General features: G+C 45.1%; 2 protein-coding genes across 2 annotated transcripts; one reads left to right on the top strand and one right to left on the bottom strand.

Annotated features, from left to right (window-relative positions):
• Positions 1-57: 57 nt before the first annotated feature.
• STYX (serine/threonine/tyrosine interacting protein) lies at positions 58-15,196 on the top strand. The gene is made up of 11 exons (XM_066552766.1): positions 58-310; positions 9,490-9,522; positions 10,355-10,408; positions 11,415-11,512; positions 11,890-11,950; positions 12,696-12,732; positions 13,222-13,261; positions 13,343-13,393; positions 13,853-13,925; positions 14,409-14,502; positions 14,664-15,196. The coding sequence occupies exons 1-11, from the start codon at positions 254-256 to the stop codon at positions 14,735-14,737; spliced, it is 672 nt and encodes a 223-aa protein (XP_066408863.1). The 5' UTR covers positions 58-253; the 3' UTR covers positions 14,738-15,196.
• A 3,013-nt stretch (positions 15,197-18,209) lies between these two features.
• Positions 18,210-25,436, bottom strand: GNPNAT1 (glucosamine-phosphate N-acetyltransferase 1). The gene is made up of 6 exons (XM_066552754.1): positions 25,380-25,436; positions 22,931-23,118; positions 22,131-22,193; positions 20,894-21,021; positions 20,220-20,281; positions 18,210-19,995 (listed from the first exon to the last, which is right to left on the bottom strand). The coding sequence occupies exons 2-6, from the start codon at positions 23,100-23,102 to the stop codon at positions 19,848-19,850; spliced, it is 573 nt and encodes a 190-aa protein (XP_066408851.1). The 5' UTR covers positions 23,103-23,118; positions 25,380-25,436; the 3' UTR covers positions 18,210-19,847.
• Positions 25,437-27,784: the final 2,348 nt, after the last annotated feature.

Raw genomic sequence — 27,784 nt, 5'->3', positions numbered from 1 at the left:
CGGGAGGCTGGGAGGAGGAGGGGGAGGAGGGGGCGGAGGAAGAGGTGGGAAGAGGAGGAGGAGGAGGAGGAGGGAAGAAGAGGCGGCAGCAGCAGCAGCAGCATGGCGGCCGGGCGCGAGCGGCTGAGCGCGCCGCCGCCGCCTCCTCCTCCGCCGCCTCCATCTCCTGCCGCTCCCGAGCCGGAGCCCGCGGCCCCGCTGCCCAAATAGCCGCCCTGCCCCGGGTCCTGCCCCGCCCGGACAGCGCCCGGCCATGGAGCTCGCCAAACCGGCCTTCCCCGCGCTGCCGCAGGCCAAAGAGGACTCTGAGGTGAGCGGGAGCTCCGGTCCCGGCCCCCCGCACACGCCCGGCCCGCGGCCCCGCCGGGGCTTCCCCTCACAGCCCTGCCCGCCCTGCGGTGCCTCCCGCGCCCCTTCCCGCGGGATTCCCGCTGGGATCCATCGCAGGCCGCGGGTCCGTGTCCCGCCCTGTGCTGCTGACACCCCCTGCGAGCACCGGCCGCGTCTCCCCTCCCCTGCTCGCTGTCGGGCTCTGCTCCCTCCATCGCCCTCGCAGCCCTCCGGCATCTCCGCTCCCCGGTGCCTCCGGCCTGGAAGCCTCCCCACTATCCCAGGTTGCTCCAAGCCCTGTCCAACATGGCCTTGAGCGCTTCCAGGCACGGGGCAGCCACAGCTTCTCCGGGCAATCTCGCTACCCTCACATTCAGGGGACCGAGCCCCTCCGCTTCATCTCCTTTGGCTTTTACCCACCCACAGCGGCCCCCACTCTTTCATGCCCCTTTCTGCGTTCGGTGTGTCACAGCCTGTGTGTGTCCCCCTGCCTCGGTGAGGCCCCCGGCCGTGTCCCGGTGTGAGCAGCCCCACAGGAGTTACCTGCCGGTCCCCTCCGGGCTCTCGGTGCCTTCCTCCCCTCCTCTCCTCCCTGGGTCCGTCGGGGAGGTGTTTTCATGGACTTGCAGAGCCAGGAGCTCTCTGCGGACGAGGACAGGTGGCAATGTGCGCTCGGGCTGAGCTGTGCGCTGTCACAGGCAGCGCGGTGTCTGATTTCTGAACTTGGCTGAACTCCCCGGCGCTGACCCTGGGCGCTGCTGATTTGTTTTTGTGTGTCACAAACGTCCCCGACTGTCATCCCCCCCCTTTGGTGGCCTCAAATATTTAATGTGAAATGTCACAGCCTGCATGAGGGAAGCTGAGAGTGTCTGAGCTCTTCAGACGTCTGTAGATTGTCATATTTCTAAACATCAGCATTTATTTCTGTTTGAACAGCATTGCTCAATGCTGTTATGGTGGTAAATTACCTGAAATATGGGAGTGACTCCTTTTGTTCTGGTTTTTTTTTTTTTTATTTTGTCAGGATTTAATGCTCCTCATCACTTCAGAGCTCTGGAGGTGCTACAAGTCATGTAGTTGTTCTCACAAAGTTGTAATCACTTTGCATCTCAACACAAATCATCTGCCACCCTGTGAGGTTTATCATTTGTTTGTTTTTAAATATATTTTCTTTCTGGAGAAACCAATCGTGTTATCCACAGTTTTGTTAACTAAATCAGCCTGGGTGGCTTTTCATCTAAAATGACTAAAGAGGAATGTGGGGTTAAAATAAAAACTAAACCAGAGCTCAGTGCCAGTCTAGCAACTCTTAACTGATGAAAACTGAGATTGTGGTACAGTGTCTTTCAGAGTAGCTTTTATTTTTGTCTTTTTGCATGGGCTGTCTGTAAATAATATAATTTGTAGTGTGTTAGAACTTCACATAGTGGGGATTTTCAAGAACTGATTCTAAAAACTGGTAAGAACTTATTTTCAATATGCTGCATTTGTGTCTGACTTAATCTAAATACAAGGTCATGTCAGCAAATTCTGAGCTCTGATAGAAGATAATAAATAGCTGGAGCATGTGGGGGAAAGAGGAAAGTGAAAGCCAGTGGTGTCAAAGTTCTTGTGGAGGTAACTTGTTAAAAGCAAAGTGTAGGAGATTTAGCCCAGTCCTTCAGACACTGCTTTGGAAAAGCAAACTGAGGAAATTAAAATCATCCTGCCCACAAAAAGTGGATTTTCCTGGAAAGCAGAAGATGCTCCTGTGCATTGCAGTGGGGAGGCTCTTTAATGAGCAGTAATCCCTCATATTTTGGGAAGTTGGTGATGGATGGTTTAATGCTGGCTTGGCAGATTTGATTTCAAGATACTGGGAAGGGGAGGAGGGAGAGCTTGGGGAATCCCTGGCTGCTCAAAAGTGCAGCTTTGTCACTTCTTTAACTCACTCCAAGTGTCACCCCCAGCTCCCTTCTCTGAGCTGACACTCCTAACCATGTCACAGCTTTAATAATCATCATAATAATTAAAAATGAAGCCAAATCTGCACAGCATCCCATTCCTTCCTGGCACAAGGAGAAGTGTTGAGGGGAGAGAGCAGCCTGGATTGACTGGGGCAGGCTGCAGGGATGGGCTCTGATAAATAGGTCACTTTTCCAGCCTGGATGTTGTTTGTCCTGTCCCTAATCCATAGTGTGGTGTTTGGGATTGCTGCATTTCTAAACCTCTTGGCTCTTGATACTTCTGGGAGCTTGGGAAATGGCAGAAAACCTGGAACTCATCATTCTGGCAAAGCTTTTCTGAGAATGTCTGTGAACTGTGTGTTCTTTTACAGTCTGGTGATGGTGAATATCTCAGTTTTATGAGTAATAGTGATTATATGTGATGTGGAACCATTTCTAAGCTTAGAGTTTTTGTTTGGTTTTTTTTTTTCTAAAATCAGCACGTTTTCTAAGGTCAGGTCTCAAACTTTCTTTAATTTGAGAAGTTCTGTGTTACATGTTTATACTGGGAGGAAAAAATACGGCTAAAACCCATTAAAAAGGTCAGGTTAATAACAATTAGTACATGTTGGCTTATTAGTACTTCTGGAAAGAAGATCAGTAAGGACTGGAATAATTGAAGGAATTTAACAGAAATTATTTTCCCATTAAATGTTAAACAAAACAAACAAAAAAAAAGGACTAGGATATATATATGTGTGTATATATATATGTGTGTATATATATATGTATATATATATAATGAGAACACAGCAACAATTACCAGTTTATTTCTTTGTTAAAGCATATTTGCTTGCAATCAGGCTGAGCAAACCAAGTATTCATGATGTACTTATATTTTTTTTAGGACTCTCCATGGGTTTTGTAATTAAATTAGCAGCCTATTGACTAAGCAGACATATTTGCCTTTTTATTATGCATAAAAGCTGAGTTCTTTTTTAGCACGTGGAGTTTTTCTAAAAAAGAAATTTACATTTTTGACAGCTATATTTAGTCTGAAATGCTAATGTATTTCTGACTGCTTTTTTTAACTATGAAGTGATGCAGCCTATCTAAAGGTGGAACAAATCTATTAAACTTTTTTTTATTCTCACTTTTGATAGGCAACACAAACAAACCCCTTAAAACACAGCTTTTCCCCTCCTCTGCAGACTCTTTAAAATAAGTAGGAAGCCTGTATCATTAGAATTATTTTACCTGCCCACATAATAGAGCCCAAAAAATGGAGAACAAATGCTGTGTTGTGCTGGGAGATGTAAATCAGGTGACAGATTTTGATCACAGCTCAGTGGGATACTATCAGAGTGCTTTGCATAAATCAGAGCAGTGCTCTGTGGCAGCTGGGGTTGAGCAGTGTCTCAGTCCTGATTCATTTGTGCCTCCCATCCAGGGGAGGCCTGGTGGGATCCACACAGGCACAGAGGAGCAGTTTGGAGAATTTGGGAGTTAAGGCATGTTTGTGTTGTTTTAGCTAAATGAGGATTGTCTCAGTATAACCCAACTCAGGATTTTCAAAAAGAGGGGGCATGGGAAAAGCTCTTCCTGCAGCATTAGGAGCAATTCTGATATCCTGTGTAAGTGTGGCACTCCCTAACCCTAACCCTTTGTGCTTCCTGTCAGCTGAAGGATTCTGCCTCCACTGCTTTATTTCCAGTTTTATTGGGAAAAAAGTTATATGATGGAAGCTTTTAGCAGTGCTGCTGGTCCTGTGTGCTGATGGTATTTAATGAGGTGCCTGTAGGACCAGTGTTAGGGAATGGGATAAACAGGAATTTTGTTTCTACTTTTCCTTTAGTTTCATCTTTTATCCTTTTCTGTGGCTTGTGCTTCTCTCTGCTAAAATAGCATTTCTTTCCTTGTTGCCCTTCCTTCTTTCCTTGTTGCCCTTCCTTCTTTCCTTGTTGCCCTCCCTCTCTTCCTCCCTCTCTTCTCCACCTTCCTGTTTTTGTATTCCTTTGCATTTTCAATACCAAAAAATGTCTCTGGTGGGGCCTTCCCATTGTCTGAGTGCTCTTGACAAACAGAATTCCCAGTAAATCTGCTTCCATCCCTGCTGAGTGTGGTGGCCTTGGGATGGAGCAGCTGTGCAAGGGTGGCATTGTCACCTCACCCTTTCTGCTGCCCCTTTCTCCAGCCCTCAGCCACTTTTGGGATAGCAGCACTGTCCAAACATCCCTTGAATTCTGCTCATGGCAGTGCCACGCTCACACCTTCAGGAATTAAAGGATTTGGTTTAATTCTGTGTATTTTATAGACTTGCACCAGGATTTCTACCTGGGGAAAAAATACATATATAATTGAGCCTGCACTGGTCAGGTAGTTGCACTAAATGATTGTTGTAGGTTCCTTCCAACTGAAATAATTCTATTTCTCCAATATCCCCCATATTTTTAATAGAACTGTCCAAGAACACGAAGCCTGACTGAAAATGAAGACACAACCTTTCACTTCATTCCTGTTTGTAGCTAATTTTGAGGCTATTAAGTACCACGTTTCACACTGATAGATGTGACATGTTTCAGTGATACTCAAATATTTTCCTTTTCAGTACCTCATACCTCATTTAGTTTGTCTCCTTTCTTATTAAAAAATGGCAAGTGAGTGTGCTCTGCTACTGCTTTATTATTTCAGGATTTCTTCTGCAGTTGTTCCATTTTACAAACACCGATTGAGAATTTTGTTCTTTGATGATAACATCCCTCTCCTCCACTTTGCTGTGTAAAATAATGTGTAAAATGCTTTCAAACCCAAGGTGCGATCTCATTTGTGAATGTGTGAATGACCCTTAAAGCTGCGTGCGAATGAAAGCCTTTGTGTGGAGGTCATTGTTGTGGGATCAGGAGCCAGCCCCGATCCAAGCTGCAGCCTGGGCAGGGGGATGATGCTGCTGCTGGCAGTTGATGCAATCCTGCTCTCTCTAACATGGTCAGGCTGTAATCTGAGTTCTGATATAGCACGGTCAGGCTGTAATCTGAATTCTGATATAGCACGGTCAGGCTGTAATCTGAGTTCTGATATAGCACAGTCAGGCTGTAATCTGAGTTCTGATATAGCACAGTCAGGTTGTAATCTGAATTCTGATATAGCACGGTCAGGCTGTGATCTGAGTTCTGATACAGCACGGTCAGGCTGTAATCTGAGTTCTGATACAGCACAGTCAGGCTGTAATCTGAGTTCTGATACAGCACGGTCAGGCTGTAATCTGAGTTCTGATATAACACAGGCTGTAATCTGAGTTCTGATATAGCACGGTCAGGCTGTAATCTGAGTTCTGATATAACACAGGCTGTAATCTGAGTTCTGATATAGCACGGTCAGGCTGTAATCTGAGTTCTGATATAGCACAGTCAGGCTGTAATCTGAGTTCTGATATAGCACAGTCAGGCTGTAACCTGAATTCTGATATAGCACGGTCAGGCTGTAATCTGAGTTCTGATACAGCACAGGCTGTAATCTGAGTTCTGATACAGCACAGTCAGGCTGTAATCTGAATTCTGATATAGCACGGTCAGGCTGTAACCTGAATTCTGATATAACACAGGCTGTAATCTGAATTTCCTGTGCAGTGTTCAAGGCAGAGCCAGGAGCTCGCTTGGCCAGAGCAGAGGAGGAGCTGCAGCAGGTCAGAGCCCCTGGCTGTGCTGCTGTAACAGTTTCTGCTGCTCCAGCTTCACAACTTTTGAGAGAACCCTGTAGCAGGTTTGGAGGAGAGGCTTGGAGTGTTACAGGGAAACAGCTTCGGGCAAGGGGATTCTCCCAGCCCTGGGTGTTGAGGTGCACAATCCATCGTGCAGGATGGATTGTGATGGGGAGAGAAATCTGTGTGGAGAGGGAAGTGATGCTATAAATCAACAACAAAAAACTGGGAGTTGGGAAAGGGTTGGGCACCTGGAGTGAGCAGGGAGGATTTACTGGGAGCTCTGTGCAGCTTTTCCAAAGGGTTTGGGGTCTGGGAAGCAGGAGGAGTTATTGCAGGGGGTGGGTGATGCTGAGCAGGTGAAAAGCAACAGTGAAAATCAGGAAGAGACTTCCTGAGGTCATCTCCTCTAACTCCCGATTGGATTTCTCTTCCTGGTGATTTTTGCAGCATCTCTGAGAGCTTCTCCCTTCACCTGGGCCAGCCTGTGCTTTGCAGGCTCTGTTAATTACAGGGCAGCAGGAGCTGGACCATCCTAAACTGGGCTTGATTGCAGCCAGAGCTGAGCTCTGACAAAGGCTGGGGCTGTACCTTTTATGTGTGAAAATCAGATGGGTCTGCAGGCTTCAGCTGTCGGTGAGGGAGCAGCTGAGCTGTGTCACGTGCATCCATTTCACTGCATTCCTTCTGGACAGGCAGATGCAGGTTGGCTGGTGTGTTTAAAAACCCTCTTTGCTTTGGTCCAGACTCTCAATGTCAGGCCTGCTAAACTCATTTAAAAAAAAAATCATAAGATAAATTTTTTTAGATTAAGGGCACTGTTACAAAAAAAAAAAAAAAAAAATTCCACATCACTTTTTGCCATTAAACTGTTGTAAGGAAGAGCAGGTGTATCTGTGGCAAAATATGGACAAAATAACCCAGATTTTTTGGCAGAGCTAACATATATTGGATACCAAAAGCTCTTTGTAGTGTGGACAAATCTCACCTATTAATTCATGGCTTCCATTTATTCAGCTGGAGATTGGATGGGGAAGGAAGGACTTTGGAATGTGCTTTATTCCCCCTTCTCCTGGAGATCTGGCAAAGGGAGTGGCTCATTTTTCAAACTTTGGAATTCTAGGGATTATTTTTTTTCCACTCCATCTCTTTGGTGTCTTGCAGGTATGGATGAGTGAGGCTTCCAGTGAGTTGTCACTTGTTCTGGAGAAGCTCCCAAATCCTTGGCAGCAAGGAATGCTGTTCTTTCCTCCACCTCTGGCATCACCCTTTGTTTTCTTAGCAAAATTCTTGCATTTGATCTGATCAAAAGAGAAGCTTTCCGTTGTTTTTTGTCTGCTTGGTGCTGCAGACAGTGTGGAAAACCTGGCTGCTGAATGAATTCCTTAAAATGGAACCTGTGCTTGGCTTCAGTCCCCATTAATAGATTGGGATTTTTACATAACTTTGCATAACATTTGAATAATCTGGCATTGTTGGTTTTGAAAGCCTTGGAGGGCTGTCAGCAGTCACCAAAATCATTCTTTCAGTAGTTTGTGTACTTGTCTCAGATTAAATGTTTTCTTTAAACACTCCCTTTCAGAGTTATTTTGCAGACTAAATCCCATTGGAAACTGTATTTTTTGCTTCTTGGAGGGCACTAAAGACCAATGTCTGGGGCCTGTAGTGATTTTTTTTCTTGTTCAGAACATCTGTGCTGTCTCTTGGGATTTGGTTCCCCTTGGACTTGCATTGCTCAATTCTTATCTATTTATTTTGCACAGTTTACAGTTGTTGGGGCTAAAATTTTCCTGCCTCTGATGCATTTGAAAGGAACATTTCCAATGTGTTTTTAAGCCAAAATAGTGATGAATTTGTGTTTTCATTGTGCTCCAGATTAAGATTTCTAAATTCTACAAACAGAGTAATAAACCTGCTAAAGTGCTTGTATATTCCTGGAGTGCAACTTAAGCTTTTCAGAGTTTATTTTTCCTAGGCTTGGTTTTAGACTTGGACAAACCTGGGATTTTCTGGCTTTTTGAGGTGAATGATGCTTTTGTGTGCAGAGCAAGCCAGCAGGGTTGTGCTGAATCCTCTCAGGTCCCCCTTCAAGGATACAGTTCTGTAAATATCATCCTTTTGTCACAGCATTTCTCCTTTCTGCTTCCAGCAGTTTATTATTCCAGCTGGAACATGCAGAAGTAATTTAGCTACTTGTGTGTCTTCAGCAAAGCCCATTTCAGTGCATTTTATTTCCCTGTTTGTGCTGCCACTTTAGGTGCTATCCAAAGGATTTTCTGGAGTGGCTTAATGTTTGTTTGCCTGCTTTTCCAGAATAACTTTACTGATGCTAAAATCCTTCTTAATTCCACAACCAAGAGCTGGAAAATCCTCCCTGTGCACTGTGGAGGTGTCTGAGGGAAGCACAGGATTTTTATTGTGTTGGTAAAAGAGGTTTAATGTGAATTTAATGCTACTGGGACAGGTGCAGGTGCTCAGGTGAGCAGTGCTGCAGTTGAAGGGATCCTCCCTGCTGTAATCCACACCTCCCCTCCCAGCTGCAATATTTGATGTTTAACTTCCCCATGCTTCTGAGGACATCAGGACATAGGGGAAGGTTTTTCTTAGCTGTGAATCAAACAACAGAGTTATGTAAATAAATGTATGCAGTCTATTGGATATATTTGACTATTCCTTTTATTATTTTTTTTTTCTTTTACCTCCAGATGGTAGCTGGGATCTCAGCTCCAACTCCTTCATGTGTGAGGGTCAAGGAATGAGTAAGAGGCTGTTAATAGAGGCCAGTGGGAGTTGTAGGCAAGGAAAGACAGGAATAGTCCCTCCCTGCCTGAGCAGTTTCTGTTCAGCTCTGGCAGAGCTGCAGAGTGGAGCAGAGGATGGAAATGTTGATCCTGCTGTTTGCTCTGGGCAGCTGGGAATGGGGAATGGGAGCTGAGCCCTCCCAGGTCTGGGCTGTGAATGACCAGCAGGATCAGGGGCAGGAGTGTTTTATTGACTGTGTGAGGAGTAAATAAAACACTCACTGAGGGCTTGCTGTGGCCATGGAGAGCACAAATTGCTGGAATTGTTTGAGCTGAATTCTGAATATTCCGAGTGGATTAGGTGAGGCAGTGTGGATTTTAAGGGAGTCACCTGCTCTGCTTGTTATCTCCTGTTATTTCAGTGGCTGCAGGAATGCATCAGCCAAAGGAATTCCTTTGCTTCTCTTACCAGTACAGAATGTTCTAAAGCTTTTTTCCTTTCTCTTTTCTCCTCTCCACACTTCAGAGAGACGTTTCTCAGCAGAAAGCTGAGGTGTGGATAAGCTGATAAGGATCTTTTCCGGCCTTAAGGATTTTTTTGTAGAATACTTGAGGTTTCTTCACATGAACTTCCCAAATAGTGTTCCTTGCACTTGGGTGGTGCTGGAAAGGCAGCAGGGAGCTTGTACAGAACTCGTGGTTATTTTCTATAAAATGCATGTCCACATCTCTGCCTTAATGGTTTTTTCTCTGTTGTATAAATAATTATTTTTAATTTTTTTTTTTTTTTTTTAAGGATTGGACCTATCCCATGAGGAGAGAGATGCAGGTAGGACACTTTTATTTACTGTTTGAGGCAAAACCCATGGAGCATTTAATGAGGAGAAAAAAGAGCTGGTATCAAAATCAGTCTTTACCTGTAAAGTGTCAGGCAGCACCATGGGAGACAGAATTAATTAGTTAATTAAAGTGAGGATTTGCCAGCTTGGAATACAGGTGTGTTTGCATCTCTGTGGTGGAGGTACTAAAACAGAAAAATATTAAATTTTAGTCTTTAAATTTAGTCCCCCAAATATTAAATTTTAGTCTTTCTGCATGTTTTTAGATGATTACTAAAGCTTTGCCTTCTACCTTAGGCTTGGAAGTGTTCTCCAGTGGGATGGACAATTAAAATTTTCCTATCATGGTGTCAATCAAAAATCTTTGCAAAAGAGAAGATTTACACACCTGCATATCTTCATTGGTGGGCAGATAAATGGTTCAAAACTGATATTTTCCCACTGCTAGGCCAAAGCTTGAGGAATTTCCATGTGTGTATCTCTTCTCATCAGAGCAATTTGGAATTAATTAGAAGACAGGATAATAAACCAAGTTAAGAGTTCCCTTCCCTTTATCTGGGGCTGGGTGAGATGCAGGAATCAACCTGGAGCTTAATCCAAACCAAGGACGTTGTTCCTGGTCCAGAACAAGATCTCCAGCACCAAGATCATGTTTCTTTTATCCTGCCAAACCAATTTTTTTTTTCCTTGTCCTGCTATAAATGACATTGATTACACATTTCAGGAGTATGTAAATTATTTGTGTCCATGTTCTGAGCGAAATGTGTTATTTCAAATCATCTGGAGTTGGTATTGAATGTCTGTTCTTCTCCTGCCTCCTAGGAAATCTTACCTGGGTTATTTTTAGGCCCATATTCTTCAGCTATGAAAAGCAAGGTATGATTTTCAGAATATTCTCTCCCAGGGAAGCTTTGCTGTGGTGATTGGATTTGTTACTGTGGAGATCTGCTCTAGAGAGGTGTAAATTTGGTTGCAGTTCTGAACTGGATCATGAAAAATGCCAAAGTGGAAGGAATATGTGCTGCATTTGTGGAATGGTCTGAGCTATTTGTATTAAAATTGAGCCCTAAATATAATTTTTCTTAGAGAATTTAAGCTATTTGAGACACTTTACCAATTCCTATTTCCTTTGCTGAAGTGTTGCAAGACCTGCCAGAACTGGGAACTCACACACAGACATTAAAAGAAGGAAAATTAAATTACAATAAAGTCAAGCACTGCTCAGGCACAGCTTGGCTCTGCAAATTTGCCTCATGGTTTAAATGATCTTATTTCCATGGTCTGGTTCCAGCAAGAATCCAGTGCTGGCTGCAAATTCCTCTCTCATGTAGGGACTTGAAAATTCAGGCAAAGTGAAAGATGGAGAGAGACAAACAACTTCATTGGATGCCTTCCTGTTTTGTCATTTTTTCTTTTGGAAAAACAATATTTTTACACTCTGAATTCCAGAAAACCAGCTCAGATTTGCCTTGATAGAGCTCTATTTTCCTATTTTGTATCCAAATACAGCTTTTATTTTTATTAATATTTCTATTTATATATAAAATATATACATATTTATATATTTATTATATAGTTATGCATATATTTATCTTATATTTGATATATTTTATATATAAATATATATTTATTACATATATATTTTATACATATTTTATATGTTTATTATTTATATTCACATAGTCATTTTTATATTTAAATAGAATTATATAAATAGTATAATTATATGTATAATGTAGTATAATATACGAATATATTTATTACTAGTCTATTTATTTCAGCTTTTCTTTATATTATTATTAATAATTATTATTTCCTTATCTCCTGCTGTCTACTAGATGAATCTGTAATTTAAAAAAGATATTTTTTTCTTTCTCCACAGCTACCTATACTCCAGAAACATGGAATAACCCATGTAATATGCATACGGCAGAACATTGAAGCAAATTTTATTAAACCAAACTTCCAGCAGTTATTTAGGTGAGAAATGACCAAGATTCCTTTGTGTGTATGTGTGTTCTTTCCAAATTCTTTCTTTTCCAAATATTTTCACTTTGTCTGGAATTATTTGAAAAATGTGCTGAGGTGCAGAAAGTCTTGAAATCCAAAGCATGAATTTTATTCATCCTGAAGGAATCTGCAGATGAGATTGATCTGTAATTTGCAGTTAAGAGTTTTCAGTTTTCAGGGATTTCTGAGAGGGGAAATCTGTCAGGGGTGTTGGAGGAGTTCCCCCACTCCTTTCCTCACCAGGTTCTGGGTTGAATTTCTGGAGCTCAGAGCAGGAATTAAAGGTTGTGCTGATTTCCTCCTGCAGCTCTGTGGTGTTGTGAACTCACAGGAAATTTTCATTGCAGGTATTTAGTCTTGGATATTGCAGATAATCCAGTGGAGAATATAATCCGATTTTTCCCTATGGTGAGTGGATGGGTTGGGAAGGGAAATCCCCAGGAGTTTTCTGAACTAACAAATACCAGTTTCACATTTGGGATACTCAGCCTCAGGCACCTGGAAGTGCTGCCAGCTCCTGACTTTATTATTGACACTTTAATGAGTGTAATTAACTCCTTTTTACAAGTGTGGAAACAGGTGGAGTTGTAAGAGCTGCTTCTTGTTGTGGTATCAAAAAAAAAAAGAAATAAAAATTAAAAAAGGCTGGCCTCAAAACAGAGAGATTTGGTCATGAGGGAATTCTGGGGCCCTTGACCTGGGGGAAACTTTTATTTGAGCCCAAGAATATTTACATTTCTTGTATCAAATTCAAAAGAATAGCTAAGTTTTCCAGTGGCTTAAAACATGTTTGCTGCAGAGGAATTAAAAAGTAACTCATAAATTAAACAATGCCCATTATTGGAACAAACCCCTGATTTTGAGCTGTGGGTTTGTGTCTTTATTTTAGTCCAGTTTGCAACTGAGCAAAAGGATTTTATTCCTTCTTCCACCAAAAAAACCCTAAAGTGCCTTCACTGGTTTTGCACTGATAATTTTAGGAATAGTTTAAAGTACAAAAGAAATACAAATGTCCAGCTGAAGTGGGGTTTAAGTCTGCATAAAGGTGCATTATTGTCACTGATATAAAAATTATACCCAATTTAGGTGTTACTACTACTTGCACTTAAAATAATCTGAAACTTTGAATCTTGTATTTTTTTTTTCTTTTCAGACTAAAGAATTTATTGATGGAAGTTTACAAAGTGGAGGTAAAATCATATTAACTTTCCCCTCATAAAACTAAAACTAACTTGGGGTGTGGATTAGAGGCTCTTAAATAGGAGCTTTTCTTAAATTTGGGAGGTTTATTATGCTTGATTTGAACTCTGTTAGACAAATTCAGAGCAAAATGTTCTTTCCTTTGCCTCTAAGTGGAAAATCAGCCTCTGGGGTTTGGGGTTTTTTCACAAGAAACTCAGCTGAGTTCTGTGCTTGAGGTTTCCTTGTCCCCTCTCAAATGTAGGACCCGAAATCTGCATTGTGGCCATTGTGTCCCTCAGAATCCTCACAGGAGCAGCAATCCCAGTTCTGGATCCCAGAGTGCAGTTAGAAATTCAGGCTGAAGGAACACAACACCTGTTTTATTTGGGTGTGCCTTGCTGCTTCCTGGTTCTCCAAAACAAGGGAAAACCACATTTCAAAGAATTTTATTCAGTTTATACAAATATGGTTAATTTGGGGTTTTTTTTCCTTCTCAGGAAAAGTTCTTGTCCATGGGAATGCAGGGATTTCTAGAAGGTAGGAAATGATCCACCCTGATAATAGTAGTTTTTAAACAATTAAAAGCTATTTTACTAATTTTTATTTGTTTTTTTGCAGTGCTGCCTTAGTTATTGCATACATAATGGAAACATTTGGGGTGAAGTACAGGTAAGAAGAGCTGTTCAGTTTTAATTCAGCTGCTGTGAGTGAATAATGATTTTGGAGGGAACAGGAACTGTTGTGTTTTCACTCAGTCTCAGTGCCTCACCCAAGGCTTTACCAGGAGCTGATGATTCCATTTTCCTTCACTGCAGTTGTGTTTACACCCTTTTTCTATAAGAATCAGGCACCTGCTGCTCAGGGAATGAGGGCACCAGCCTCCATCCATGGATAAAACCTTGGGAGAGCCCCAGGGGCTGAACAGGAAAGTGAGCTGAGCACTGGGCTGGGCAGACAGAATTGTGCAGCTGCTGCTTCCTGCTTTGGCCAAGCAATTTCAGTTTAAAACCAGTTCTGGGGAGAGTTTAGAAGTTCTGTAGTGCTGAAAAATTGATAATCTGAAGGAAGGCTCAAACCACAGAGACTTTTATATGTTTTTTTGCTGAAGTGTTTTCTTCTCTGTTTAAGGGATGCATTTACTTATGTCCAAGAAAGAAGATTCTGTATTAATCCTAATGCTGGATTTGTCCATCAACTTCAGGTGACTTTTTAAAATTCTTGATCATAACTGAAAAGCCATTTAATGAATCATCTTCCTGCCAAATAGATATTTACACAATATGCTTCAAAGAAATGTCAGGAGCTGGAGGAAAGCTTGGGAGGGAGATGAGTGGGCACCCCAGTTCCTTAGAGTTAAGCTTTGGACAAAGCAAATCCAGGAATGGAGGAGAAATAAAAGTCCTGGTTTGTGCAGTGATTGAGAGGCTCTGAAATGTCTTGGTTGATGCTGAAGAAGCTGCAAAGGAAATGTTGTTTGTTCCTTAAAGCCATTTCTTTAGTCATCCTTGAACTTTTCTTTTCCTCTGACTTCCTGATGGTTTTTGTCATTCATGACAAAGCAACAAAGAATTCTCCTCCTCCCAAATCTGTGCCTGAATATGAGATGCTCCCTGAATTGGCCCTGCTCATCCTTACAAAGCTTTATGCCAGAGTAATTCCAATCCACATTTCTGGACCTTTCCAGGAATATGAAGCCATCTATCTAGCAAAATTAACCATCCAGATGATGTCACCTCTGCAGCTGGAGAGATCCCTCTCAGTCCCACCTGGCAGCACAGGTGAGAAGCTTCTGCTGGGGGTGTGAGGGCATTTTTCAAACCTTTAGCAGCAGAATCCCAAACTCTTGGGATTTAGGTGTGCAAGCTGAGTTGAAACTTCATTGTGAAGTGTTTAAATGTCCTGGTTTGCCCTGGCTGAAGTTCCCTCTTGCCTCCTGCAGGAAGTTTGAAGAGGATGCATGAGGAGGATGAAGATCTTGGCACCATGCAGGTGGCAGCAGCACAGAATGGCTGATAGCTGAGGACAAGAACTGGTTGTAGTGAGAATTCCTGCCAAGAAAGGTGAAGAAAACTAGGAAAAAAAAAACCCCACACAAAAACCAGAATGAGAATTAATGCAGAACAATGAACACACATAGCTTCTTTTCAATTACATGTTGCTTTCAGATGTAAATCTGCCTCTGCAACACACTAAGCATCATTTTTAAGATGTTGGACTTCTTGAATGAATAGATGGCACTGATTGTTTTACTCCTTTTTTACACTTTACAGTTTTATTCTAAACCAAGATTTTTTGGACTTGCAAAGAGGTATTATTGCAATAATGCACTTTTCATACTTGAAATTTCTTTATTTGTATGATATAAAGTTATTACTTTAAACAAAATGCAAGCGGGGGGGGGATTTGTTTATAAAGTTATTTGTGTAATTTATAACAAGAGACTTTAGTAAAGAAAAAGTTTGCTAAAATCCACCTTGTTCTCAGTATGTATTATGGCAGAAATGTGCTTTAGGAACATAAACACAGAGGTTAATTCAAGTTGAACTATCTAGAACATCCTCAAACTGGTTTCCAAGGAGGAGCTGCTGTTGCAAGTCAGTAGTGGCATCATTTGAGGTAAAAATTGAATTTGTCTTTGGAAACTGAGGCCTGGGGCATTACCCACAATGGGATCAAGACATAAAGGATTCACCTCAGCTCTGGTAAAACCTTAGCCCGAGCTAAGGAAACACTTCTTGGTGCTTTAAGGTTTCAAACTGGGGATTGTGCAGCTGTGACTTTCCTGCCTCAGCAGCACAGAGGTTGTGCAAGCACAGTCCTGGTTCTACATCTGCTTTATTTCCCAATGTTTGTTGCCTAAAAGCCAGGGCTGGAATGATTTGGGAGCACTGTGGGGGGACTGAGCAAGGCTGTTAGAAAAACGTGTGTGTTTGGGAAGTCTGAGCTTGGTAAGCAGGATCAGACTTAACAGGGAAAAAATGGGCTCAGGATTTGGGGATCAGAGCATCCAGCAGCACATTCCTGTTCCTGCTGATCCCCTCTGCCACCCGCAGCAGTGATGGAGCACAGTAATTCCTTCAGGGGGGAAAAAATCTGGCAAAAATAGTGTGATGCTTTAGGAACTTCTCAGCTGGAAAGAAGGGAGTGATTTATCTCCTGGAGAGCTGCACTGTGCCAGTGTCCAGTGCTGGTTTGCAGTTGCAGAGGATTTGTTCCTGCTCTGAACTTGTCCCTCCCTCCAGGAATGCTCTGGGGCTGTTGGGAAGTGCATTCCTGGCCTCTGGAGCAGCCCAGGCACTGCCAGCCAGGAGCTGGGCTGGGAGGCATCAAATCCCTCTCACTTGCAGTCCCTGGGGAAGGGCAGGGATGGAGCACAGATGGGAGGCACTGATTCATCCCCAGGCTGCTCCATGGCCATGTCTGTTCTCTCTGGGGTCCTGGGAACACTCCCTTCCTACTGACAAGCTCCATGACTAAGGATTTCTCATCAATCCAGGTTTTTTTTCCTGGCATTATCCCCTCCTGGTGCCTTTTACAGTCGTTCTGGTCTGTCTGCCTGTCAGATCCCAGGGGATTCTGAGATTTAATTTTCCTCAGATCTATTACTAAGCCATCTATTTAAAGCTTCCCTGTCTGTCTGCTGTAGTTTCACTGCCAGGAGGGTTTTGTTTCAACATTTGATTTTGGAGGTTGAACTAAAGGCAGGAATTGGAAGCAGGGTCCCTCACTGTGGACTGGAAGGAGAAGTGGAGGGTGAATTATTATTTTTATTTCCCAGGTTCAAACATAAAATTGGAACACCCAAATCTTTGGGAATCCACAGCTCCTGATTGAGGTGCTGAACTTGCCTTTTCCAGCTTAGGGGAAGCAGAGTGAAGGAGCTGGAAATCTCTTCCTCAAGGTGGGAGAGGTCTCAGCCAAAAAATGAAATCACAGGGAAGAGGTAACATTCAACCTCTGGACCAGCTGGCAGTGCTGTTAGGGCTGATTCTGACAAAAAAAAAAGTGTTCCAGGCAATGCTGGACAAACTGGGGCAAACTGGGACAGTGGAAGTGGCCCTGGCCATGGCAAGGGCTGGAATGAGATGGGGCTTTGAGGTCCCTTCCAGCACAAAGCAGTCTGGGATCTCCAGTATTAATCAACACTGTGTCCAAATACAGCTGCTTTTATATATATATATATATATATATATATATATAATTTGTATGATTGTATATATTTCTATAAAGAGATCTATATAGTTATACATAATTATATTCATCTGAACCAGAGGTACCCAGATGCCTTTGTGGTCCAGGGAAAAGACATTTATGAAAGGTTTGGTGCTTGCCTCAAGGAGGTCATGGTTGATTATATATATATATATATATATATATATATATATATATATAATATATATATATTTTTATATATATATATATTATATATATATTTATATGTATATGTATTTTTATATATTTATATATTATATATATATATTTATATGTATATGTATTTTTATATATATATATTTATATATAAATTTTTATATATTTATATATATTTATATATTTTTATATATTTATATATAAAATACATGTATAGAGTCTCTCTAGATATGTATATTTATAAATATGTATACATTATTAATCTGTCAATATAGATTTTATGTATACATAAAATATCCATATATAGATTTTAGATATACATATATACTATACATATTAATGTCAATATTTTAGATCTATTTTTATATACACATCATAAATATACAGGGGCCCTTGCTCTTCCCTCTTCAGCCCTTTCCACTGGGGATAAATGTCAGGGCTGCTGCATTTCCCTGCCCCCGGGGCCATGCAGAGCTGGCACTTGTGGCATTGTCCCTGTCCCTGTGACAGTTTCCGACAGCCCCCGTGTGGCTGCGGTGTCCCTGGGGCACACCTGAGCCCACAGTGGCACCTCCCAGGCCCCAGGCTGGGCACTCGCAGCTCTCCAGCTGCTGTTTGGCACCTCGGGGAGGAACAAAGAGCTCTTCAGCTGCCGCGAGGGGGCTGTGCCCATTGTGCTGCAGCCACAAACCCCGGCTTTCAACCCCATTCATCTGTTTGACAATGATCTGAGCAGGGCCACAGCACGTGCTCCTCACTCTGATCTTCTCATTAACTCTTCATGAGGGCCTGGGCCTCTTTACATGGTGTAGATACCACGGAATTCAAATAATCCACTTTAAATCCTGGAAATTCTGAATTAATTACAGCTGTGAAAGGCAAGAAAATCCACTTCAGTCACTTGGGCCAGCAAAAAGCAGGAGCTGCTTTACAGAATGAGAGTCAGGGCTTGAGCCATGCAGATGCTGTGAGAGGAGCACATCTGCTTTCTCTTGGGACAGAAATCCACGTGGAGCTGCTAAAAGTGTTCTTTTCAGCCCAGGGAAGGGGAACAGGTACCTGCAGCAGCTGCTGCTGCTCACCAAGCACATCCTCGCTCCATGAAAAACAGTCCAGGTACAGGTGGCAATCATTTATTCAGCTTAAACAAAGATATTCTTTAAAAAAATAATCAATAAATAAAGCAGACATCACCAAGGAGACACTGGATGGAGTGGAGAACCCTCAGGAAGATCAAGCAGAGCCCCCAGCACTGTAGAGCTGCTCTCCAGAGCACAAAGCAGGACAGTGTGGAGGGCCTGGCTGCCCACAAACAACCCTGCCTGGGGACAATGCCCTATTCATGGCCGTGGCATTTGTCCCTCCCCACACAAAACACCACTGTTGGCAACAGGCCTGGGGCTGTTCTTTGCTTTTCACCCCTGGCAAAAGTGCTAAAATCATGGATCCAGTCTTGCAGCAGCAGGGAAGCTCCACAGCAGCAGCAGCAGCAATGCCTTGGGAGAAGGGGGGAATTCTCTGCTGCTTTGCTGTGCCACAGGTGCAAATCCCTCCTGGCCCTCTGGAGATCCAGGGGCTGGCCCAGGGGTGTTCAGTAAATCCCAGAGTGGTTTGGGTTGGAAGGGACCTTAAATTCATCTCATTCCAATAGGGACACTTCCACCGTCCCAGGCTGCTCCAAGCCCTGTCCAGCCTGGCCTTGGGCACTGCCAGGGATCCAGGGGCAGCCCCAGCTGCTCTGGGCAGCCTGTGCCAGGGCCTCACCACATTCCCAGGGAACAATTCCTTCCCAATCTCCCATCCAGCCCTGCCCTCTGGCAGTGGGAAGCCATTCCCTGTGTCCTGCCCACACAAAAATCCCTCTCCCTCCTTTTCAGGCCCTGGAAGTGGCTCTGAGGCTGTTCTGGGTGAACAGCCCCAGCTCCCTCAGCTGAAGCTGACATCCCAGTCCCTTTCCCAGTGATTAATAGCCAGCACCCCACTCCTTATGGGATATACTCCTTCAGACATTCCAGTTTCCCAGTTACCCTCTGCCCTGTTGCAAACCACATTTGGGGTTTTTATGTCAGAAAAAAAAAGTAATTATCCTGAAAACCAAGTTATCAGCTAAAGTGCAGGAGCCCTGCAGTGAGAAGCACACATCCATTTTCAGCACAGCCTGGAAGGATTCTCCCCAACCTGCACCAACAGTAACAAATCCAGTCTTGGAAAACAGTGCCTAGAAAACTTCACCAGCACTTCCATGAGGTGTCATGGAAAAATCCAGAACTAAGGCCTGTTTTGTGTCACTAATTCTGCATAAGAGAAGCCTCATCCCTTCCCCAGCTACATCATCCTTCCATCAGCACAGCCAGGACAGTCCCAGGGCTGTCCTTTGGCTACTGAGAAAAGAAGCACAAACCTTTAGAAAAATACAATGCAAGAAAAAATTTGAGATAAAAATATAGACCTCTGGTTAAAAACCATCCCTTTAACGAGTCCTTTGTAACTCAGCTAGAACAGAAAAGCTTCACCTCGACTCAACAGTAGTAAAAATTAGTTCTAAACTTATTTTCTAACCCAAAGGACTCTTTCTAAAACCTCAGTAATTTTTTTTCCCCAAGATTTACACATTTGATGTTCATTATTTATAGGGATTGTTATATCTGCAGCAGTAAACCATAGAAATTTTCCACGGAGAGAATGTTTGCAGCACAAGCTCCTCCACCAACAGTCTTTCCAAGAAAAAAAAAGAACCCAGAACACCTAGAAGTTGTTAATTAAAGAACCGTTGAAACATGTAGTTCTCATCAGATACCAAGTAGCCAAACTTCTTGTAGAAATCCACATTTTTGGGCAGACACTCCAGAGTGATTTTGTAACAGTTCAGTCTCTTACTTAGCAAGGTGAGGGTGGATGTTAATCTGGAAAAGACAAAAAAAAATCAGCAGTTAAATGGAGGGTCAGTGAATATTTCATGAGTTTTATTATCACAGCCACAACACTGAGGGCTGACAGCCTTCTCTGTGTTTTCCTGCAGATCATTTTCTGCCCAGCTGGTGATCCCTGCTGGCTGAATTGTTCCCAGGTGCTCGGCAGGAAGGTGTGAGGTGTAAAGGGATTCCTGGTAAAGGTGGGGAATACTCACAGTTTTCCAAGCTGCTTCCCTCTGCACTCCCCGCTGACCACCACATCTTCTATCCTGCCTCTCTGAAAACACAGGCAGGTGTTTGTTAGCCCTGGAACTGCCCCTGCAGCTGCCTGTGCTCACAGCCTGCCTGGGACTCCCAGCCCTCCTGGGCATCCTCAGCCATCTGCTCTGTCAGAGCCACGTCTGACTCCTGCCAAGGCTCACTGGCACAATGGCACAGACCTCCAAGGGCTCCCTTTCCTTAGGAAAAGCCAAAGCCTCCTTTTGCTACCAGCTCAGCATTCAAGGATGTGATATATCTTTTTAAATACACAAAATACTTGATATTTTTAAATACATTTTAAAAATATTTACATTTTTAAGGTTGGAAAAGCCCTTCAAGACCATCGAGCCCAACTGTTCCTCAGCAGTGCCAAGGCCACCACTGACCTGTGTCCCCAAGTGCCACATCCACATGGATTTTAAATCCCTCCAGGGATGGGGAATCCACCCCTGCCCTGATCAGCCTGTACAGGCCTGGACCACCTCTTCCACAAGGAAATTTTCCCCAATATCCAACCCAAACCTCCCCTGATACAACCTGAGGCTGTCACCACCCAGTAACACCATAAAACCAACGCACCCAGAGTCAGGGCCAGGATCTTTTCCTCCCTCCCCAGCTGCAGATTTACCTTGGCACAGGAGTGAGTGAATTTGTGTTCTATAACCAGCGTTGCCGTGGCAACGATCTGCCCCAGGTTGGTGTCCTCCACCACGGTCACGTAGTAATCTCCAGACCTCTTCATGTGCTCAAAGGTTTCTGTGGGAGCAGGCACAGTGTGGAACAGGCAATTCAGGCTGAATTGGGTTCCTGTTCACTACAGTGAACCCCAGTTCAAGCTGGTATTTGCAGCAGTGTCTGACTGCAAATCGCTGTGGGATCACAGGGACAATGCACCCAACGCTCCAGAAAATGAATGCCCCAGAGTCAGACACCCATGGAAAAGCAGGAGTTACACAAATTCCTTTTCCTTATTTTCCCAGAAAAGCCTCCTTGCTGAGCTGCTCTGCACATGGGCACTGCAGTATCCGATCATGGAATGCTCTGGGCTGGAAGGAGCTTAAAGCTCATCTCATTCCACCCCCTTCACATGGGCAGGCACAACTTCCACTATCCCAGGCTGCTCCAAGCCCCTGGCCTTGGACCTCCAGGGATCCAGGGGCAGCCACAGCCACTCTGGGCACCCTGTGCCAGGGCCTGCCCACCCTCACAGGGAAGAATTTCATGGAAAGGTTTGTCCAGCCCTGGCACAGCTGCCCAGGGCAGTGGTGGAGTCCCCATCCCTGGAGGGATTCAAAAGCTGTGTGGATGTGACCCCTGGGGACATGGATTAGTGTTGGGTTTGGCTCAGATCCTGTGATTCCCTGAATCCCTGAGCTGCCTGTCTAGCCTGGGAGGAGGATTTACAGGGGACCTAAAGTAGGTTCAAAGAGAGCTGGAGAGGGATTTTGGTCAAGGGCTGGAGGGAGAGCACCAGGGGAATGGCTTCCCACTGCCAGAGGGCAGGGATAGATGGGATATTGGCAAGGAATTCTTCCCTGAGAGGGTGATGAGGGGCTGGCACAGGGTGTCCAGAGCAGCTGTGGCTGCCCCATCCTGCAGAGTGTTCCAGTCCAGCTTGGAGGGGCTTGGACCAACCCAAATAATTCATCCTACCAGCTGTCTAAAGCTCAGTCTAAAAACCAGTTTCACAATTTAGGCAGCAATTTAAGCAGCCCTTGGGGATAGCTGCAGCTGGATGCAAGGCTGAGTGCCCAGGGGAGCTGAACTCATCTCTCCCTCTGGCATCACACCTGAGCAGCTTTGTTGTCAGCATCCTTTGATTGCCTGCAGCCCTGTGGAAAGCCAAGGAATGATGAGGTACTCACTGATGAACTGCTCCGGGCTCACCACTCCTGTTTCCGTCAGCTGACCCAGAACCTTAAAAAAGCCTGGCAGGAAGAGGGGGAAAACAACTCTCAGTGAGGGACAGACACACAACCAGCTCCAAACAGCAAGGAACAATCCAACACAGCTGTTTGGAGAGGGACCGTGGCACCATCACATCACAATGGGATGGAAAAATGGTGAAGGATTGGCTAAAGCTCAAGTGAGCCTGGAATAATGAGTGCAAAGCAATCTTTTTATCCAAATTGCAGAACTGAAGGAGAATTCATGCACCAAGATGCTTGTTCATGCTGTTTTGGTATTAAAGGCTATAGTATGAACAACTGTGCTCCCTCTCCAAAAGCATGGTGAATGGGAACTTGTGGATTATTTGGAAGATTTTACTTAAATTTTAAGATTAAAACAGTAAAACAAATTTTCGGGGTCACTCAGTACAGCACCAATCCATGATGCCAAAAGCTCAAATTCAGGGATGTGGTCACACAGGACAAACCAGGACATGGTCACAGCCCCAAGGCTACCAGAGCCCGAGGGATGTTAGGACAAGGCTCAGAGTGGCACTGCTGGGGTGTCCTGTGCAGGCTCAGGGGTTGGACTCAATGATCCCTGTGGGTCCCTTGCAACTCAGGATGTTGTAAAATTCCATCAAATTGTTTACTGATAAAAATAACCCAAATCAGGGAAAATGAGCAATCCCAATCCACTGAGAGCTCCTCCAGAAACACAAGTTAGCAACTCAGCTCCCAGTGTCATTTTTGGCAATAATAAACCAAGATTCTACCTCGATTTACATCAGCTGTGCAGAGTGGCCTCAGGACCAGCCCATCCCCTGGATCCAGTGGAGAAATGGCAGGAGAAAAGGTCGTGGTGTTCTCACTCCAGTCGAGTTCCTGCAGGATCCTGGGGTCGAACATGGGCGTGTCATCGGGCATCACGGTGGCCACGGGCATCATGGCTGCAAGCAGAGACCTGCAATGGAATGGAACAGGCAAGGCATGGTTCAAATCCTAAATGAGCTGTTCCCCCTGCAGCACGCCATGGGGTGTGCCTCAGGGATTTCCAGGAAGGTGAATACACTGCTGTTCACTTTATCTGCTCAGCCTTCACCAGAGCATGTGCAGCAGGGCCAGCACATGGAGCTCGTGTGTTTGTCCTGGGACAGGCCAGGATAAACAATCCAGGATTTCCCCCTACAGCCCTCTGGGAAGCAAAGCATCACTCCCAAGAAACCTCCCAACAACCTGCCCAGCCCTCACCTGCACTCCTGTTCAATTTCAAACCTGCATTTTTTCCAGGCAGTCCCACCCCACAAATATTTCCTCCCTGGGGCACAAGGTGCCACGTCCCCCAGCAGGTGATGGCACAGGCACAGCCCCTCCTGTTTGCTCTGTGTGTTTGCAGAGCCCAGCTGCCAAGCACAGCCCCACAGCGGCCATGACACAGGGCCAAGGTGACAGTGAGACACCTGTTAATGATTGAAGAGACTGGGTTCTTCTGGGTGACAAAGGGAGGCATCTTCCTTATTGCAGTCAAGGTTGGGCAGGGCTTGGAGCCACCTGGGACAGTGGAAGGTGTCCCTGCCCATGGCAGGAGGTGCAATGAGATGGGCTTTAAGGTCCCTTCCAATTCTGGAATCCTATGATAAATCCTATGATAAAGGAAAATAAATTCTTATTCTGTCCCCTGCAGAACACCTGGTCAGGGTTCTGGTATGAGCAGAGCTCATGAAAACTTCCAATTTTTTAATAAATCTTCAGATTGCCTTAGCTGCACCATGAATACAGCAGTCACACACTAGTGGTCAGGCTAAACAGCAGAAAGAAAAAAGTGTTTGGGATGACACTTTTTAAAATAAGACACCTCACACAGAATGTTTGCTGTGAAGCATCATAGTGTGTAATCAGCCTCAAAAGTGAAAGTGGCTCCAGAAAACCAACGGAAATTTCTTCACTAAAAAAAAAAACCACCACAAAATCTTTTTTTATGCCACCTGCTGGTACACACTGGCCTTTGAATCCCAGCTCTCACCCTAATTTTGCACATAAAAGTAAAAGCATTTGCTGTTACAGCAATTCAACAGCAACACAAACTCTCATCCCGTGTGAATTTTCAAAATGAAACAGCAGCAAAGATGAACTGCAAAGAGAAACATTCCTACAGATTTCTCTGTTCCTCCAGCTCAACAAGCCCAATGTCACTTTTCCTCTGTCCCCCAGAATTCCCAAGTGTCCATATCAACATTCAAACAGTGTACAGAATAAAGCAAACCTCAAACTCCAGCTCAGGGTTACAGCACACCAAGGGAAAAGCACAAAGAGAAAATCAAATTTCCAATGCTCTATGAGCAATTAGTGACCAACTAAGAGTCACTTTCCCAACTACTTCCGGCACAGCTGGAGCAGGATAGAGTTGCAAGTTATGCTCGTTTTCTGGAGGCAGGAATATGAATTAGGATAATGTCAATTAAAAATAAGAAAAAGAGATTAAGACACAGGGAAGGAGAGCTCAGGCCTGTGGGTCGTCCTGGTCCCCACATGTGTTGGGAGCAGGGTATGGCCAGGGACCCCCTGAGCTGAGCTGCCACCCCAGGGGACACCCCCAAACCCCCAGGGAGGGTCAGTGATGCCTGGCCAGACCTTTGCCAGCCCCCAGTTTTGGGGGACGGGGTGACAGAGCCCAGCCCTGCCCCTGGAGGGTGCCCAGGGCTTTCCTCAGCCGAAGCAGCCCCTTGGGACACACCAACCTCTCGAGGGGCTCCCCCACCTCACACAGGGCCCCGTGAGGGGATCCCCTCATCACGGAGCCCTTCGGGGGGGTCTCCACACCTCACACACAACCTCGGGGGGTCCCACACCCCCTGACCCCTCACCCGCTCTCTCGGGGGGTCCCTACAGCTCAAGCTGCCCCTCGGGGGTAGGACCCTTCCCCAAACCAGCCCCTCAACTCACACACGCTCCGCTGAGGGCAGCTCTCACTCCATCCGCAGCCCCTCGCTGGAGGTGCATCCCGCTGCCTCACACACAGACCTTCGAGGCGGTCATATCAATCCCTCCTCACACACGCATAGCCCCTCGGTGGTGTCCCCACAGCGCCCCTGAGCTGCAGCAGTCCCCCGGGGGTGCGACCCGTCCCCAGACCGACCCCTCAGAAGAGACCCCGACCCCTCAGAGGTGACCACCCCCCCCCCAATCCCTCCCGCTTCCCCTCAGGGCCCCGCTGCCCGCACTCACCCGCGCGCGCCGGCCCCGCCGCACGCGCCGCACGGACGTGGCAAGCGGTGGGCGGGGCCATGCCGGGCTCGGCGCGCGCGCGCGCCCGCCCTCCCGAGCGCAGCCAATCGCAGCCGACCGCAGCCGATCGGAGCCAATCGCCGCTGAGCTCCGCCGTCCGGCCACGCCCCCACTCAGCCCCTCAGCCGGCCTCGCGACCTTTAGGGCCCGGCTCGTTCCCTCGCGCGGATTGGGCGGGAGCGCTGCGGACACGCCCCTGCCTCTGAGAGGCCACGCCCCTCCCGCCCCACTCAGGTCCCCGCCAAGATGGCGGACGGCACCGTGTATTGATTGAGGGTCCTGTCCGGGCTCGGTGCTCCCGCCGCTCTTCTCCCCGCCTGAAGGGTCTTTTCACCCTCACAGAAGTCCCAGTGGGCTCTTCGAGGGGAAGGCTGAAGGCAGCGAGGCACGACACAAGCACACACCCCTTGCACCCCCTCAGAGATGCCAAGGCTGAGGCATTTGATGGGTTTGGAATTTTAGAATCATGGAATTCCATACTGGGTTGAGTGGGAAAGGACCTTTAGAGATGATCTTGTTCCAGCTCCTGCCATAGCAGGGACACCTTCCACTATCCCAGGTTGTTCCAAGCCCTGTCCAACATGGCCTTGAACATTCCAGAGATCCAGGGCCAGGCACAGATTCTCTGGGCACCCTGTGCCTTTCCACCCTCACAGGGAAGAATTCCTTCCTAATATCCCATCTAAACCCACCCTATTCCAATTTAAAGCCATTATCTCTTTTCCTGTCTCTCCAGGCCCTCACTTTGATCGTTTTTATCTCAGTGGGATTTTTTTTGGAGGCTCCATTACTCTGCTTGGACAAGACCTGTGCTGGGATGGGCCTTGTTCAGCATCCAAGGCTGACAGACTCCATGAGTAAGGGTTTAAATTAATTTTCAATAAAAAAACTCAACTTTGGGATCATCTCAAGAGACAGTTTTACGAATAGCTGAGGTCAGGGCACGCACGTAGCCTGCAGCAGGAGAACTGGTGAACGCAACAATTACACAAAACGCTTCTGAGACATGATTCTCATTTTCCATGTGTCTCCCCTGTTATTTTACCATCAGAATGAATCATTCTGTAACCATGGAAACAATCAACATTCCATATTTTTTGACTTCTTCAGGCCCAGAGTGACCAGATGACACACACCGACCTTCCCCGGTCCAGGCACACCCAAAATCTGGGGGCGAAGCTCAGATTGCAGCCAGATGAACCACTGCAATATTTAACCTTTTATTAGGAGGGAAAGGCACAAACTGGGCTGTGAGTCTCCCCTCCTATCCCTTCTCATTTGTTTTGAGGGATTCAGAGGAGTGGGAATGTCCCATCCATGCTAAAAATGAGTATTTATTGTGCTGCTTTGCCTGCTTGAACAGGGACACAGGGAGTGTGGACACATTTCCATGGTGTGAAAAATGCCAGCCAGAGGTTTAGCTTAACCCCCACCACAGTGCCTTTTCCTGGATGGAAACATTTTATGGATTTGAGGTAGATTTTACACTTTATGTAAGAAAGAGTGGAAAGTCAATGCTTTCTAAAACCAAAACCCTGCCATAACAAGGCCATGACCACATGGGGTCAGCCCAGCTTTCCCCACTGAGGCTCAGGGCAGAGTTCCTGCACCTGCAGCTGGAATGCAGCGACTTTTGGACAATTCTCCTCCAGGAGCATCCTCCCAGTTTCCAACAATGGCTGTGGAGGGATATCGTTGTGAAAAATGTGTATTTTATGATTGGCTTTTCGCAAATATTCAAATGAATATTATATGCGTTGTGTTAGAAAGTGATGCTGTATTAATTCTCTTAAGTAGTGTGTTAAATATAGTTTTAGGTTATTAAAAATGTTAAAATTGAAACTATGCTATGTAGGATACTTTTTTTAAAGAAAGGACTGGCAGTGAGACAACAGCCACAGGACACCTGAATCTTTCAGAGAAAGAGAATTTATTGCTCCATTATCAGAAGAAATGAACTTCTTCCTGCCTCAAAGATGCTGTCAGGATCCAGAGGAAGAAGCTGACACTGCCCAGACAGAATCCTGTGTTTGGATGGAATTTATGCATCATGGATGAGGTGTATGAATATGCAACAGGCTGTTGTTTTTAAGGGTTAATCCTCTGGTAACGTGGGGCCTTTTTCGGGTGTGCTGCCCAGAAAAGGTACCCAGAGTGTCCATAACTCTTTGTCTCTATTGTCTCATATTGTCCTAATCCAAATTGTCCAAATCATTATTACTCTAATTGTATTACTATTTTTATAACCATTTTATTACTATTAAACTTTTACAATTTTAGAAACAAGTGATTGGCGTTTTTCACATCCTGACCCAGCAGGTGCATCTGCCCTGTGGGATTTAACA

This window comes from Molothrus aeneus, chromosome 6 (genome assembly GCF_037042795.1).
Source record: "Molothrus aeneus isolate 106 chromosome 6, BPBGC_Maene_1.0, whole genome shotgun sequence".
Taxonomy (NCBI): Eukaryota; Metazoa; Chordata; class Aves; order Passeriformes; family Icteridae; genus Molothrus; species Molothrus aeneus.
Note: the sequence above shows the minus strand (reverse complement) of the source record. Positions and strands in the feature narration are given on the sequence as shown.